The sequence below is a fragment of the Vidua chalybeata genome, chromosome 6, assembly GCF_026979565.1.
Source record: "Vidua chalybeata isolate OUT-0048 chromosome 6, bVidCha1 merged haplotype, whole genome shotgun sequence".
Taxonomy (NCBI): domain Eukaryota; kingdom Metazoa; phylum Chordata; class Aves; order Passeriformes; family Viduidae; genus Vidua; species Vidua chalybeata.
The window spans coordinates 16,083,792-16,101,545 of NC_071535.1; the positions used below are offsets into that span (position 1 = coordinate 16,083,792).

The window sequence follows — 17,754 nt, forward strand, 5'->3', positions numbered from 1 at the left end:
TGCGGGGAGAAACGGCGCCGGGCCGGGGCCGGGGCCGGGGCCGGGGCCGGGAGAAGCGGTGCCGGGCCGGGGCCGGGGCCGGGAGAAGCGGTGCCGGGCCGGGGCCGGGGCCGGGGCCGGGAGAAGCGGCGCCGGGCCGGGGCCGGGGCCGGGAGAAGCGGTGCCGGGCCGGGGCCGGGGCCGGGGCCGGGGCCGGGGCCGGGAGAAGCGGTGCCGGGCCGGGGCCGGGAGAAGCGGTGCCGGGCCGGTGCGGGGCTCTCCGGCGGAGGAGCGAGCAGGCGGCGCGTGTCGCTCCCTGCGGACACGGCTGCCGCGCGGGGGCGCTCGCGGCCGGCGGCGCCTCAGCCCGCCGGCCTCCTCCCCGGCAGGGGACGCCCGCGCGGCCGGCGGGGCGGGCGCAGCCAGCGGGGCCTGCTCTGCGCGGCCGGGGGGCGATGGGCGCTGCGATTGGCCGGGCCGGTCACGTGGGGCGGGGGCTGCGGCTGCCACAGTAAACATGGAGTCGATCTTCCACGAGCGGGTGAGTGAGGGAGGACCGGGCGGACCCCGCCGCCCGCCCGCCTCAGGTACAGCGCCGTCGGTTGTGGCCGTCCGGGCCGCCGAGACGGGGGAGGCGCGCGAGCTCTCTCTGAGGTTCTGCTGGGGCGGTGCCTGGGCCTCCCGTCCCCGCGCTGACCACGGGGCAGCCCCCGGAGCCCCCGGGGTGCGCTCGGCCTGTCTCGGGCCGGGCCGCGCTGTCCTTCCCTGGCATCTCCAAGCCTTGGAAGTGGCTTGTTCTCTGCCTCGGGGGAAAGCCGGGGCCCTCGCGCGGCGGTGCCTGTGCCTATGGCCCGTCCCAGCTGGACGTTGCCAGCCCTTCCAGCCCTCCAGGGAAAGGAGAGTCAGGGCTGTGCCTCGGCGTCCGCTTTGGCACGGGGACTGTGTTCTGGGGACTGCAGAAACAGCCCCCAAGTGTGGGGAAGTGTAGGCTGCAGCTACTTCTGTTTCTTGAGAGAGAGCTCGCAAGGCTGGGAAATGAGTACGAGGATAAGCAGCGGCAGGCGGGGCTGTCCCTGTGCTCTCGGAGCCATCTCGTCACCGAGCCTGGCTTGGCTGTGGTTGTGTAATGAGCACGGAGTGGGAGAGCCGCTAGAGAAATCGCAGTTCATATAATGTACTTCTGTGTGCCGAACAGTGTTTCCTTCCTGTTTTGGAGGACAAATGCTGCTGTGAACTGCTGTGTTTTTTCCAGGTTCCCAAATATGACCTATTTCTATTTTAATACTGTTCAAATTATAATTGGATTTTTTCTTGCACTTTGCATGTCTCTTCAACTTTATTGTGTTAATCTTAATAGTAGTTTTGTTACATTGTTTTGTTATGTAGAATTGATTTCCTTAAGAAGTCAAGTAAGATAGGTGTGTACCATCCTTTAAAAAATTGCTGTTCTGAAATCCATAAAAACTGGGGAGTGCTCTTTCTGAGTAGGTTTGGGTTGCAAAATTTGGCAAGTGTTGTGGTGTTGAGGAGCTGCTGTTCAGAGGGTGAGTGCTGGATTTCAGCCGTGATGGCCTCTGCTTCAGTGACCTTCAGTCTGGCTTTGAAAACAGTTTAACGAATGCGCTCTTTTCTTACGTGGCCTTGCCTATCACAGTGTGAATTAACTTTTTATTACTGAGTTGCTTTCTAGTTTAATAGTTTAATAACAGAACTTGTGAAATTGAAGTGACAAGGCGTAATACATTCAGAGTTACAAGGTGATGATGGTAACTTGTAGTTTCTCCGCCTTCTGGGGAAGGTGAGTTGACAGTTTCTCATGTGAAACATACCTGCTCCCTGGTAAGTTAGTAACACAGTTAAAAAGTTGCACCTCAACATGTTTTAAGCTGGAGAACCAAACATTTTTATTCTGTTATTATTTTAGGGAAAATCTAACTGAATTACTCTTTTTTTCTTAAGGGGTATTTTTTCCCCCATCAAGTGCTGTCAAAATATTTTTAAGTGCTGCATGTTCCTGAGTCTGCATACCCCAGTTCTTTTGATAAAAAGACATGAGGAACATGGTATTTATTAAGAAAATTTAATAAAACAACCAGCAATGTGGCATTTTTTGAGAGAAATAACAGTTGCAGAAAGTAGGATTTAAGTATGGGGCTTCAGGAGTCCCAATCTTAGAAGTTTGTCCTTTCCTTTATAAGATAAAAGTGATTGAAAACACTGAAAGCAGAGCAGCATTTTATGTCAGACGAGGTTTCAGTGAGGGGATTTCAGCTTATGGTAAAGAAGCAGTGTTCTCTGCACAAAACAACTGAACTTCATGTCAGTTAAATACTGTAGGATCTGTTTTCTGCATTTGGCACTTAGTGTATAACTTTTACATATGAGAATTAAGGTTTATTACTTTCAGATAATGCTGTGCAAATACAGAAAGGTCCTTTTAATGAAATTAGTATGTAAGCATGTAATACAACTAATTTTCAGCGGTATTTTACTATCTCTGTTTCTAAATCGGTTTCATATTATTCTAGTGGGGAAGCCTGCGATTGTTGAGCAGGTTATTCTGTTACAGTTTGGTCATATGAGCAGCAGTAGGGATGTGGTCCCAGAGGGATAGAAGCTGCTGTTTAGTCTTGAGTTTCTTCTTGCAGGAAGGGCATGAGCTGGATTCCACTCCAGCCTGGCTGTAGCACTCACGCCAGTGTAGCTTTAGTAACTCATTGCTCAACTGAATGATGAAGCCATAGGAAGATTCTGGAATAAAGGGAACTTTTGAGGTTTCAGCTGTAAGGAAGATCATGGGAGAGTTCTACATATGATTTGTATGATGCTTTTGTGGGATTTTAAAGAATATTCCTCAAAGGCATATTCTTGTATTCTTAGTTTCTGTGGGTCTGGCTTGAGGGAGGGGTGTCTGTTTTATTCTTGAGGGGTTTTGTTTTTAATGAAGGGCATGTATAGGAGAGTTCTTAATGTAAATAAAAATGAAGACGGATTAAAACAAAAGAGAAAAGCAGGATTTTAAAACTGATGTTACTTGTCTTGCACATGGAGTTACAGTTATTTGTAGAAAAAGGTTGCTTATCATGAGAAACTGCTTTGCTTGGTTTACATTGTGGTTTGTTTTTAATGAGACAGTATTTTATCTCATATATGAAAACGTTGGAGCCTGTCATGCATTCATTCAGATCAGAGATTTTTTGAATTTGTACTACAAAATCATGACTGACATTGTTAAATAGCTCCTTTATAATTTGTGCCAACGTTTCAAAAATCTTACACTATAGTTCTATTACCTGTAATGTGCTGGATATGTAATAAAGTATCTGAAATATTTTTTATTTGAATGGTCTGTCAATTAAAAAAATATTTCCATTGTTTAATATGCTGAATTCAATATTTTTTTCTGGTTTCCCCATCATTGTTTTCAAGATTTTCAAACTAGTGGTATGACTTTATTTATCTACTTCCTATATGTAAATTTCATGTAAAAAAGAAGATTTATTGTTCTTCCAGCTCCTAATCACTTTCTCAGCAATAACATGGAGGGCAGATTGTCAATAACCACACCTGGAAGGGAAGAAAAGTTGAAAAATAATGAGAGTGTCTGTTACAGAAAATGTTTGTTCTAGGAAGTAGAGAGCTAAACTGTTTGATTTTCATGTATTGATATTTTGCATTCTCTGTGTGATTTGTTGGGTCATTAGCATATTAATTGTGTTTTCAAAACCAATTTTTACATGAAATTTATTTCCCTTAAGGAAAGAGGGTAGTATGCATGTTGGGTTTTCTCCAGTCAAGTTGAGGGAGGATTGTATTCTATAGCTTGCACTGAAAGAATATATGGTATTCTGCATGAGTGGGGAGGGAAGGAAGCTTGCCAGAATGAAACAGTTGAGTCATTTTACAGAGTTTGCATTAACCTGGGGTGGTTTTATTTTCTTTTTTCTTTTTCCATTTTTTTTCTCTTCCATTATTAGCAAGAAGGCTCATTGTGTGCTCAACATTGTCTGAATAATTTGCTGCAAGGTGAATACTTTAGTCCTGTTGAGTTATCCTCTATTGCACAGCAATTGGATGAGGAAGAAAGGATGAGAATGGCAGAGGGAGGAGTATCTAGTGAAGAATACAGAACATTCTTACAGGTAAAATTATGTTCACTTGAGGTTGCTTGATAGTGCCTGAAATGCAGTATTGTCTGGCACAGACCTGCTATTCTCGCATAGCTAGACAAGGTTAATTTCCTAGTGCTAAAGCTTTTTAAATTTATAGGCCTTTTCATTCATGCATCTTAGATGTGGCATTTTCAAGTGTTACTAGTACAGCTTTACAATAATTCTACAAAAAGCTACATTACCTTCATCTTATGAGTAGAAAGATCAGGCATGATGAGGAGGATCAGTAATTTGCCTTTTGTTTTTGTAAGCCAGTGTCAGATAGGAGCAGAAATTCCCATGTCTCTCTGCCCTTTAAGCACTGAACATCTCTAAAGGTTTGAGGTTTTAAATTAAAATGCTTATTTGGGGCATTGTAATCAGCCTTACAGACAAGGACATAAGTCATTGCTTCAAGAATCTGTAATTACATTTATTTTCACAACTCAATTATTTTTGACCTTTTATGCTTACACCATTTTTCCCTTTTCTCTCTCCCAACTTCACATCGAGCAGCAGCCTTCTGTAAATATGGACGATAGTGGATTCTTCTCAATTCAAGTAAGCACAGTTCTCTCCTGACACCATTTTCTATTTATGCAACACATGTTCTTTAATGTAATTTAAATGGCATTGAGCTTTTCCATCTAGTTACCACTTTATGGGCTTAATGGGATTAAGTGCTGGACTTCCAAATGTTCAGAGTGTTTTTCTTTAAGAACAGTGACTTGCAGTTCTTCAGTTCATGGGCCCTCAAATGCATAGGAGAAACATGGATTGAGGAACTGTGAAATGATACCTGCTGGCAATAAGCTTGAGTTCTAAGTTGTTTCTTGTGTGCACTTTAGGTGTAGACGTTGGCTTCCACAGACTGCAGGTGAAAAAGCAGAATTCAGGTTGCTTTCTCAAATTATAGACTGGAAAGCCCTTGACAATGGTTACAGTGTTATCAGTGATGTGCATATTTTTCTTGGGTGTTTTTGGGTTTAAAAAGGCCATAGGGGAAAAGTAATCAATAATAAATACTTAAACCAGTCCAACAGCAAAAAAAGTTTTGAACACCAAATTGGGGCTTTTGTCTAGATTAGAGCTCTAGGCATCTTTGGCTGTCTCCCAAGCTTTCAGTGTTACTTGTCAATGCTCCAGACTCCCTCAAGAGCCTCTCTTCCTTATGGCCGAATGGGCTGTTTTTCTTTTTAGCAAGAAACCATTAACAGTTTTGCTTTCCTGCTGTCTTTGGGCTGCTTCAGTAGCTGAAAAAATGCTTCCTTGTTTTGCTGTTTTGTCCTATCATTGCTTTATCATTTGAGGCACAGTTGGCTTGCTGAAAGGAACTTGAATTGTTAACTTAAAAGTTCTTACAGCATTATTTCGTGTAGCTTTAAAGAGTTATTGTAAAAGAGTTGGTGCTCGGATCAATAAACTGACTGATCCTGTGAATCCAGTGGTACAAAATTCCAAAAGTTACTGTGAAGAAAGACTGAGATTCTACTGGGGAGGGGAGGGGGAAGTAAGGGCAGAGCAGTGCATTGTAAGTAGAGAGAGGGCAGCTTGCAAAGTGTCTGTGAAAGGTGAAATGACAGCTTTGTTTGGAGGAGTATGCTCATTAACACAGTCTGTTAAATCCTAATTTTGTTACTTCTCCTTAGATAAGATATGAGTGTTATGCTTGCATGTGGATTCATGACAGCTGCATTTTGTGTAACATGATTTTGAGTAACATGATTCCTAGGTTTCCTGGCAATGTTTTGAAATGTAAGTTTTATGAAAACAGTATAATTGTTTAGCATAGCTAAGATGGTTGCATTGCTTGAATTTAGATTTGAACTAGTGTGACTCATGAAAAGTGTTCTTTTTTGACAGGTTATAAGCAATGCCTTGAAAGTGTGGGGTTTAGAACTAATCCTCTTCAACAGCCCAGAGTACCAGAGACTTGGGATCGATCCTATGTAAGACTCTTCTAGCACCTTGCTTTTATTTTACTGTAAAAATACTATTAATCTGTGTTTTAAATCTTTCTTTTAATTTGCTGTTTTATGCTCTGTTGCATTTTGATGTTTGTATTACCCCCTGGCCTTGATTTTTTTTCTTTTTTTTTTTTTTTTTTTCTTTTTCTTTTTTTCTTTTTTTTCTTTTTGGGGGTGCATGAGAACATCTGTCCTCTGTGCCTTCATGGTATTTTAGTATCTGTGGCATCACAGTAATATGGAAATTTCAGTGATATTGACAACCTCCTGAATGTAATAAAAGCAGTATGAGTATTCTGTAATGTAACATCAATGGTTGTATTACTGAAACTTTATTATATTAAGTTCAAATTAATGATAGCAAAGATCTTAAACATTATTATGTACTCTGATTTTAGAGTATTTAATTTTATTTATATCTTTTTTTTCTTTTTACAGAAATGAAAAATCATTTATTTGTAATTATAAGGAACACTGGTTTACAGTTCGAAAGTTAGGAAAACAGGTGACACTGTCTTTTTTTATTTTAAAATTGACTTCAGAAATGGGTGTGGGAAAGTGATTGCAAGTAGATTGTGCTTCCCTTTTGCAAGCTTTTGCTGCAGTTTGGTTTAATAGTATCCCATATTTAAAAAAAGGTAAATGTTTGTTTTATCACAAAAATGCCAGGCAGGTCGTTGTAAATGCTAGCCTGGGAAAAGACTGTAGGATCAATTCTCTAGTGAATCTGTCCTTTAGGGAGCTGCAGCTCTGGTAGTGTCTTATGTAACTTCTTAAGCTATTTTTTTTTTCCTGCATGAAATACTGAAGAAAAGTTGTAGTAGGGAGTCAGGGGAATAGGGGATCCTGAACAAAGATTAGGATCCCTATAGAATTCGAACTTATTTTAATACAGTAAGATATTGGCATTGTAAAATAATTCTGTTTATTTAAACGGGCAGTAGATATAAGGAAAAGTTCAAGGTTTTGATGGATAATAATGGATACTCAAAAGAGTATCCATTAGAATAAAGTTTGGGGAAGTAGTATCTCAACTTTATACTATTATAGAAAACTCTGAAACAATTGTATTCTAAGCAGGAAATAATTATTAAAAGTAAGGGATGGTCATATTAGTATATGGTACATATGTACCAACTCACTTCATATCCATGTCCCTTACAACACCAATTCAGTGTTTTATTTCAGCAGCCAATCATTTTCCTGGATCATACTTGCAGCTCATGTTGAATAAAAGTTTATGAGCTTTTATATATGAGCTGATTTGGTGTTTGTTTTTTTCAGGACTTTTTTCATAGAAAACATTCATGGAAAACAGCTTTTAGAGTCTGTAATAGTGGGACAGGAGTCTGTTTGCCCATTTGGTTCTTTTTTGCAAGTTCTGGCTACTTATGTTGTCATCCAGATTAAAAAAAATAAAGAAAAATCACCTGTGAATGAGAAAACTAAACTCTATTGTTCTGCTTTAGTTTAAAAGTATGGCTAATGTTTACAGGCATTTTTTTGTTTAATTGTTATCAAAAAGGCTGGATGTTGTCTTAAAATTGTGCTTATTATACAATGCATCCAAGTTGGGTGGAATTTTATGAGAGAGCGTTCTAACCCAAGACATCCTCAGCCAAAGAAGGAATGCCTTTTTCCTCTTTTACCTGTGGCTTGTAACCACATGAAGGCAGTACGAGGTGTCTGTTATCTCGAGGGTAATGAGAACATTTGACAAAATAGGTTGCTTCTCTGTTTTAGTTAAAGCAAAATTAGTTTAACAAAATTTTCTGCTCCATAATACCTTTCAAAAGTTGCTATAGTCTGTCCATCAAATTTTTTACAGAACTTTTTATTCCCCTATTCTTCTACACTGTTGGTCTTCTTTTCTAGTGGTAAACATTTGCCATGTTTTTGGCAAATGAAGTGATTGCATGACAGGGTGGTAGATAGTCACTTATATTATTGTATGGGCCTGGCTGCAATTGTGTGGGTGCATATATGGCAGTTTGGATAGATCAGTGCATTTCTGTGAGAATGGAGATAAAAATCTCTTTTCTCTAACTCAGATGGTGCTTTCTGATTAAAACTGGATAATACTGAATGAGTAGGTCTAAAAAAAGTTCTTTAGCTTCATTAAAATATGTGGGGGTTTAAAGGTAGAATATTTTGTTTCACATTGAATATATTTTCTCTCTAGAAGTTTTATGTAAGTATAATACTGTTTCTGTTTAGAAGTATTATAAATTGCTAGTTATGGTCTTTGGGTAACTAGAAATGAGTTGTGTATGTTCAAATGAAGTGTCCCCTGTTGTAATATAGTGCTGTACTCTCAGCGTACTAAATTTGAGTACTTTTTTTTTAATTTTTAAGTTTAAAAATTATCTGAGAGAAGGGTAAACACTAGTTTTCAGCATCACCAGCTATTAAAGGTATAATGTTCCATTAAAGTATTTAGTGGAAATAATTGAATGTCTGTTTTTAGTATCTGTTAATTTCTTAACATACAGCATTAACTGATGAAGGGTTTCTTACTGCATTAGTCTCAGGTTTAAAACTAGGATTAAGCATAATTTTAGAATGATGTCTGAAACAAATCAAAATGCAATGGTTAAAGATTATCTGTTTTAATGTGTTTCCCTGCTGCCAGTATTCAGTAATGGTACAGAACATGCAGTAATTTCCACATTTCAGATGTCCTGTTAGAGTAGTTGAGGGATAACATTTAGCAGTATAGGTATTATACTTCAAAAGACTTTTATTTGATCATTTATTTTATTAGATTTATTCGGATATTCCATAATAAAAAATTACCACAATGTACAGGAATGATTTACCGAGTAATCTTAATGCTAATTTGTTCTCTCAACCTTTTTTTTTTCTTAATTACAGTGGTTTAACTTGAACTCTCTCTTGATGGGTCCAGAACTAATATCAGATACATATCTTGCACTTTTCTTGGCTCAATTACAACAGGAAGGTAATAGTAACTTGCAGATGTTAAATCTCATAAATTAAAAGTAGGTAATAATCATTATTTCTTAGAACTTACATATTCAGTTAACTACCCTTAGTTTTATGATTGAAATAGTGAAATAACCCACGTCCTTATAATGAAAGGTAGAGTCTTACATCTTAAATTGCACGTGACTGAATTCCATGTAGTGTGCATTTTAGAGTGTTTATATCTGCACTTTAATGCTGTAGACTTACAATTTCTTTTTCTCAGGTTATTCCATATTTGTAGTAAAAGGTGATCTGCCAGACTGTGAGGCTGATCAGCTGCTGCAGATGATTCGGGTACAGCAAATGCAGCGACCAAAACTGATTGGAGAAGAGGCAGCACAGTCAAGAGATCAGAGGTAAGGTAAATAAAGATTTTATTTTAATAATGTTCAGTATGATTGGTTTGTAATTTGGAAGTAATAAGAAATACCTTTAGTCCAATGTTTACTGCTGTTGCACAGAGGAAAAGCAAATTGATGGACAACAAATGGTGTATTTTTAAGTGGGCAAAAGCTGCCTTGATAGGGATTGAGTCTTTCCATGTGCATAAGCATATTATAGTGCAGATTTTTGACTTAGGGAGGAAAATTGTTTAGCAAATCTTATAAACTATGGTTAATAGTAATTCTTTTATAATGAAGACTGGTTTGTGCATTCTGTCATAAGAAGAAAAGAACGAGAAAACATCCTTGTTCTTCCCAAAGTTAAACCTAGAGTTAAACTGGCAGAACGTACTAATTTAAACCTCATGATAAAATCTAATATAATTTCTGTCTGAATTTTGCTATGAATGTGTGAATTTCACAGGCTACCCAGAAGTGATGTGGACCAAGCAATAGAAGTTAACCATCCTTTTGATGGAACAGGCATGTTAGATGAAGATGAAGAAAATTTTCAGAGAGCCCTGGCTCTAAGTAGGCAGGAAATTGATATGGAGGATGAAGAAGCTGATCTTCGCAGAGCCATTCAGCTCAGCATACAAGGTGCAGTGCTCGTCTAAATTTCTTGTAGTGCTTTAAGCAGCTCCTGGAGTCAGTTTGTCAGGCACTTTTTCCAGCATGTGTCAATATCTGTGGAAAGACTGGTTTGAGGCATGGAAAGACAATCCAGGATTGCCCATAACTATCTCCTTCCTGCTTTTTGAAAAGTTGTAACTTGCATGTCATCATTGATTATTAGGAAGGAAGAACAAATTGGCAAAGGGTAGCAGGAGGAAAGGGAAACAGTTCTAAGGTGAGGAAAAGAGAAATTATCAAGCAAAGTTCTTCTAGGTGCTTAGTTCTCAAAAAAGTCTTTCTTCTTCTCAAGTTTGAGGACATTTTTTAAGTTATATTTTATTTACTAACTTCATTTTACTATAATTAGTAGGATATGGCATGTTCTGCTTTTAGGTAGCCGTCAAAGTGAGCTCTCAGGCTCATTACCACAGAACGTGCCTCAGTCGTCTCACAGCAGTCAGACAGACTCCCTTTCTTCAGAAGAACTGCGAAGGAGAAGACAAGCATATTTTGAAAAGTAAAGTAGCTGATAGAAAACTGCATGTGGAAGTACATGTACTTTTTCAGTGCTTTTGGGGTGTGGATGGGTTTCTTACTGAGGTCCAGCTCAACTTTCCTTCTTCATATGTGTTCCTAACAGTACCTGAATTTTACTATTCTCAGGTGGTTCCTACAGAGAAACCTCTAGTAAGAGGGTGTTTGATAATAATGTCTTATTATCTTATTCTTATTATTATTATGACTTATTAATAAGTCTTGCTACTGCTGCAAGTCTTGTGAAGAAAGAAAACATACATTATAGAAGTATTTTAAATGAAATCCTGTAAATTTCTGCAACTACCTTCCCAACAAAAAGTATTATTTCTCTAAGACTTTGCTTTGGGTAATGATGCTTCTCATGTGCATCATATAAAAGCATTGTACATATTTTATGTTACTGTTCTAGTATACCTTCTTAATAGATAGTTGAGTTATTGAAGCTTTTCCTTATCTGTGTCTTATAGTAATAGAGGAAATAAAGACCAAGGAGAAATGCTAGGGATGGGAAGAGTTAGACTCCACATGATAGGATAAGAATGCAGAGCTTCCGAATCCTGGGAAAATAGTCTTGTGGCTTGGAGTATAATACTGGGAAGATAGGTATCTGAAGGTTAGCAGGGTGAAATGATGAAAGAGATTTTGGGCACAGGGGTGTTATTGTACCAAACAGCTTCTACTTCTGATTCCTGGCCTTCCTTACAATGAAATGAACTTGACTCATGTCTCATGCTGGTATTAATCTTATTCTCTTACAAATTTATGACACTTTCAGACAGCAACAACAGCTACAGCAGCAAGACCAGACTCCAAACCTACAGGACAAAGCAACTCTTAGTTCAAGCGCTCCAGAACCTGGCTCAGGTATTGTTTTTTAACCTTACATCCAGCACTGAAATGTGTCTTTTTCACCTTTGTGTTGTTTGTTAATTTTCCTTGTCTGCCTACTTTGTCACTTCAGCCATTCCAATTGTGCGTTACAGCCATTTCTGTATTGGCAGTGAAGGAAAGGATCACTTTCCTGAAAAGCCTCTTTCCCTTTGAATGTCAATATCCTATTTCAAAGTGAAGAGCATGGCTATTACCCCAACTGTTTGTTTTCTAAATTACTTTTAAAGTTATATGACAACTTGGAATAGTATCTGACAAAATTACTCAAACCAGTTTTCAGAAGAACATGTGTAGGCCTTACCATTGTCAGGTATTGGTGATCCAAAATTGGTGTGTATTGTTAGAAACTGACTGCCGTTGGTGAAAAACTAGTTGCAAAATATTCAGTGATTTTAAAAACAAAACCAGTTTTGTCAGCAGGGCAGGAAAAGGTGGGTGTGGACAAAAGGAGCAACAAATGCATTTAACTATAATTAAGAACTGTGAATTTATTACAAGCTGTGAATTTATTACAAGCTGATATGCATGTATTGTCTTTAGGAGGTGATATGAGTGAAGAAGACATGCTTCAAGCAGCCATGAATATGTCTCTGGAGTCTGTCAGAAACCACTTGAATTCAGAAGAGGAGAAATAACATCATTTTTTTCCCTCTCATTGTCAAAATGCTAAGTCTCCATTAGAATTCTACTGTGTGGATGTTGCACAAGCAGGGTTCATTTCAGCATTCTGGAAGCAGGAATGAAAGGGGGGCTGCTGGAGGTCAGTTTAGAGAGGATCTGCAAATACCAAAAAGATTGCACTAATTTAGAGAACTGTAGCACTCCTACTACAGAACATCTGCTCACAAGAGTAGTGGTGTTAAAATTACTGGCACCATTCACACACAGTTAGACAAGAGTACCAGCTGTAACTTAAAAAAGTAAAGCTTTTAAAGCTTGCATTAAAAAAGCAAGTTTAAATTGTTTTGAAGAATTCTGTAGAAGATACAAATGCTGCTGAAAACAGCATCAAATTATTTTCTTCAGTACTAATGGAAAAACAGATACAAGTAATAAGTTATGCTTATAAATTATTTTTAATAGATCACTCTAAAATGGGGAGAGTAATTAAATTCCATTAATCTTAAATAATTTATTTTGTGATTGTTTATTATGAATGACTTAACGTCAACTTTTTGATCCTGCTGTCCACTTTTTAAATGATCCATTCTGCAGGAGAAACAAGAACCCATAAATTTCATACTTTTCAAGACAAAATTGTATTGTTGACTATAATGTTACTCCTTAGTCTTTCAGTGATTTCTGACTAATGTTTTCTAACAATTTTTGGTTTTACTTTCAATTCCAGTTGTAAAATTTTAGATCCATGTTTAACATACTGTCTTTTAGCAGATAACTTGCCTTATTTAGCTTGGGGTTTTGTTGTTCTTGTTTGTTTTTAATTATTGTTTTCTTGTGTTCTTTCTTGTTAAAGCCACTTTCTTTTTACTACAAAAGCAGCATATACTTAATTGGGTTGAATAGGTTTTCTTTTCTACCTCTTCCAGAGAATTTTCCTCTTCAAGCTCAACCCTTCATTCTGGCCTTTCAGTATGAAACAGCTGTAACTGAGTCTAGGAGAAAGTAGGAGGGGATTTAGGTGCCATAAAGTCAGTGCCACATGCATAAAATGCACTCCTGCAATCTGAAATGACCCCTGTGCAAGTAGCTCTTTTAAGAATGAATATTTATGCCTGTGTGGATGTTCTTTCTGAAATGCTTTCTATGAGTGTCTGTCAGAATGTTGCAGTTTTTTCAGGAATGGCCTTTATTCACGCACCTTACACTTTTTTATTACGTTGTTTCTGATCCTGAGAAAAATTGGGAAGCAAAGTATGTGAGATAGCTTAGGCGATTGGTTGTAAGACATTTGCTTTGATGTCCAGGATGAATGTGTAACAGGGTGACCAAACCTGACCTTGATCTTCAGTGCAACAAAGTAGAGATGTTTCATTTTCCTAAATGGTGCTTGAAATACAAATTCTGTTTACATATAAATTCTATGGAAATATGTTGTAGATAGAGTATATAAGCTGTAGTCCAGTTAAAGCATTAACAATGAGCACAGGCATTCTAAGAATCTTTCAAAGATAACCCCAAATTTCTTTATCAAAGTATTCTAAAGTTACATCTTTGCACAATAGTAACATTTAATTAAAATTAGTAGGAAATGAATGGTAGCTAGATGGAAATACACATTCAGCATCAAGTAGTACTGTACATGAAAGGGCTCTTACCTCTCAGTAAAGATTTGTTTACAGCAATGGTTTCCTGATAGCTTGGGATATTATTATAGTATACATAATTGGGCTAAATTCTGTTTTTCTTATCTATGTGGTGGATTTTCACCAATGTCACTAGAACCACTGGTATATGTTACGCAATATGGATTTTGACATGAAACAGCACTACTTTTTAAAAACTGATTTTTGTATTTTTAAAATAATCCTGTCATCCACATTATAATTATTTGTAATGTCTCAAATTAATATAGCTAAACAATTACTTTAAAAGTCCATGTATGCATATGCCATTTTGAAATGCTGTATTTTTCAGGGTGTGATTTTCTGCTTTCAGTTTGAAATTTCTATGAAACTGAAAGCAAGAAAGGTGTCTAAAGCACTGGGGTTTTTTTCTCATCTGTCAATTAACCACAGCTTAATTTTCCTTTCTTGGTTGTGCCATAAACTAATTCTGAAATAAGACTCATTTTTATAAATAGGTGTAGACTGGCAAGCTGATGCCAGCACTTGGAACTCAGACCTTTTATCCTCTATTATAAGAACATAACAAAAATATTATTTCTAGCTCTAGCAGCCCCATATTAAAAAAAACAAAAAAACTCAGCCCCTTAAATCTCACTGACTGTAACCCAGGCCAACTACATGATTTTATAATCACTAAATCATGGAGGTTTGCCTTTGAACTTTCATGTCACATCATAAGTCACTTAATCGCCTCAGTATTTTAATATAGAAGAAATAGGAAATGTCAGTGCCTGAAAGGCACAGCTGAGTCAGTGATCACAGGGCCAACTGCTTCCCTTTCTATGGAGAAATGCTGTCACTCAGCAAATACCAGTTTGATTTTTAGCGAAATGTCAAGTTGAATGATGTAGGCATATCTATCTAGACAAGAGTTAAGAGAGAGCAATTTAAGCTACATCTGTTAATTGACTTAATTCTGTCACTGGAAAAGACGTGCAAGAAACCAACCATTAATCCAGCCCAGTCCACCACTAACTGTAATGTTCCTAAGCACCACAGCTACACCTCTTTTAAATAGCTTCAGGGAGGGGACTCAACCACTTGCCTGGGCAGCCTGTTCCAATGGTGGACAACCTTTTCAGGGAAGAAATACTTCCCGATACCCAACCTGAACCTCCTCTGGTACAAACTGAGGCCATTTCCTCTCATCTTGTCACTTGTTACCTGGGAGATGAGGCTGACACCCACCACGCTACAACCTCCTTTCAGGACTTGTAGGGAGTGACAGGGTCTCTCTTTGAACTGTACCCAAGGAAAAAACTCATACTAATTGCTGACAGTATATATTTTATAATCCAGGTCTCAAGTTCAAAATGTCTGGACCTGCCAAGAAGCTGTCAATAAAACACTGCTGTCATTTTTTGGTGTTCATTCTTTCAATGATAAACAGTTATCAGTGTGACTTAACTATGCTTCTAATTTACTAATTTAGAGCGTACTTCCAGTGTTACCTACCCTGTCAAGCTGAAGGCTTGGGTTTATTCCCATGTTACAGCTTTAGGCCAAAGTCCATTGTAAGGGAGCAGACATTGTTTTTTGGTATTTTGTTGGGTTTTTTTTTTAAATAGTAGAATTATATTTGATGAAATTTCAGACTTCATTCATTCAACAGATGTTACTGTTTTCCAGTGAATGTTCCATGTTATGGTTTTGTGCCAGTAGAAATAAAAGGGGCAGGGGAGTGAGTGATACAATAAATATCTTCCGTTATTACTTCTCTAAGTGTAATTCTACAAGCTGCTTTCATGGTCTTACACTGAAGGCAGGAGGAACAAGCAGTCATGCTGGCATGCAATTCTTGTTAGGCACAGCAAGTACAAATATGAGCTGTTTAAATGCTTACATTTATCTAGACCTGAAACTAATATGATATGATACTGGCTTGCTTTAACATTTGGGCTTCCTGTGCCCTTCAAAGAACTGCAGCAAATTTAAGTGTAGTTTTCAGCTAAGGTACTCTTCTGACTTATCATACTTTATTACTTTGCAGACTGCTTGAAAATAACCAATACAAATTTAAATCTATGATGTGTTTTTATGTTGGACTATTGCTTCTATTACAAACTTACAGAATGATGGGGGGGTTAAAATGGCTTCTGCAGGTGTCTAGTAAACAAATATTATCATTTGCAAGCTGTTTTGTCTTATTACAAAAGACTGGCTTAAAAATTAACATGTTACAGTTCTAAAATGTGAAATTTTCTAGTATGAATTACTGGTTCAAATAATAATGAAAACATAAAAATGGTGGCCTTTATACAGAACAATTCAGTATAGGGGGAATAGGATCAGAGAATTAGAACTCAGACTTACAAAGAAGTATTGTTTTGCAATTCACATTACTAGCACTTCACTTTTAAAGGAATTGAAATAAGAATCCAAGGAAGACAATAACTTATGTGGAAACTTTTTTTAAGGCCTTAGATAGAAAATGATGCTGCTTGCTTGTTAAGCCATTACTGTCTTGCATAGAACAAACTTAAGTCCTGGAAACTCTTGATAATTATTCACAAATCATTACAGTAAAAAAAAAAAAAAAAAAGGAATATATGTCCAACATGTAATAAATTCATACCTATTCCATATACACAATCACTTGTTCAAGTGAGAACAATACTTAATACATTCAAACTGGCTGGGTCCAAATTCTACTTCTTCAGTTTAGAATTGGTAGCTTTATCATGTATCCAGGTTTTCATCTTAAAAGCATGAGCTCTTCTGCAATAAATTTTTTTAATCCTCATACACACATTTTGCCTTAGTTGCATTTCAAAGATGGAGGGAATGCTGGAGTATTTAACCTGCCATAGTCACTTTCTTCCCCAGTTACAGTTCTTCAGTTAGTACATGTGACTTTTCAACTGCTTTCACCAAATCAAAATACTTACATATTATTTTCTTTGTTAAAAAAATAATTATAACTACGCCTTTCTTTTAATCGCCCCCCATCCTCAGTACAGCCACTGTGTGAATTCAAGAGGGAACTTCAGGAGGGAAGAAAGGGATGGAATACTTAAATGCCACAGTGCAAAAGCAAAATGAAAACAAAAGAAGATTAAAAACCTTTATCTTGTCTTTAAAGCATGTAAGATTTGATAAAATTTTACTTTTTGCTACATGAAACCCCCTGTGTACAAATCACCGTAGAGTTAGGATTTTGTAACAGAATAATTTTTCATCTCTTACCTAATAGTTGTGTATTTTACAAATCATTTTCAGTAAGATTTTTTTTTTGTCAAGACTGTTTTCATATCACATCTTTGGCTCTGGATTTCTGTATAATTTTTGCCTATTTTGTGTATATAAAGCATAGAATACTGAAAAGATTTTAAAAGGGAAAGCTGAAATGCTTTGTCATTGTTTTGACTGGAAAATGGCAGCACTGTTCGATATTTTGAAAATGCTCTCCAAATAGGCATGAATATATATGGTTGTATTTGATATCACTTTTTTAAATAAATATGATTATAGCTTCTAATGTTTCTCTCTTAAGTATTTGCATATGTGCTTTCTCTTACTTGTGGATTGGGCATGGAATCATCAAACATTGAAATCTCATCCCTGGTATCAGTGGGCTTTGCACCAGAGGTATTTGGACAGAGCAGTGGGATAGTTTTCTGTTGCTGACATTTCATTATCTCTGAGTCTTTGCATCTGTTGATACTCCAGAAGTTGTGTAAAGACACTCCTGTTAAGGAAGGAAGTTGGTGCCAATTATAGTTATGTTACATCTTTAAAAACTGTATACTTTCTAATTTTTAAAGCTACAATTTCCTGCTTTGCTGCGAGAATACTCATTCTTTTTGTGACACAATGCATTGCTCTTGTAGTTCATCAAAACAGTATACTGGATGATTTCTGTATGCCCTTGCTAACAGTTGATGAAGTCATTGAGCTAAAAAAATTACTTGCAATGCTAAATAGTTTCTAGTTTTGC

At 37.7% G+C, this 17,754-nt stretch overlaps 1 protein-coding gene across 3 annotated transcripts; it reads left to right on the plus strand.

The window, feature by feature from the left end:
- Positions 1-384: 384 nt before the first annotated feature.
- On the plus strand, positions 385-17,297 carry ATXN3 (ataxin 3). 3 transcript variants are annotated; one of them, XM_053946526.1, is made up of 11 exons: positions 385-520; positions 3,957-4,121; positions 4,647-4,691; positions 5,994-6,079; positions 6,536-6,602; positions 8,972-9,059; positions 9,309-9,441; positions 9,893-10,068; positions 10,477-10,600; positions 11,396-11,484; positions 12,052-17,297. In XM_053946526.1, the coding sequence occupies exons 1-11, from the start codon at positions 497-499 to the stop codon at positions 12,144-12,146; spliced, it is 1,092 nt and encodes a 363-aa protein (XP_053802501.1). In that variant the 5' UTR covers positions 385-496; the 3' UTR covers positions 12,147-17,297. The 3 variants fall into 3 exon arrangements, with proteins under 3 accessions (XP_053802501.1, XP_053802503.1, XP_053802502.1); XM_053946527.1 differs by lacking the exon at positions 385-520 and adding an exon at positions 1,659-1,777; XM_053946528.1 differs by lacking the exon at positions 10,477-10,600 and having other exon boundaries at positions 12,052-12,166.
- The last annotated feature ends 457 nt before the right edge of the window (positions 17,298-17,754 follow it).

Coding starts and splice junctions, on each gene's coding strand:
- ATXN3 (XM_053946526.1), top strand. CDS start 497: ATGGAGTCGATCTTCCACGAGCGG. Junction 4,692..5,993: donor GTGGATTCTTCTCAATTCAA/GTAAGCACAGTT, acceptor CTTTTTTGACAG/GTTATAAGCAATGCCTTGAA. Junction 9,060..9,308: donor GGCTCAATTACAACAGGAAG/GTAATAGTAACT, acceptor TCTTTTTCTCAG/GTTATTCCATATTTGTAGTA.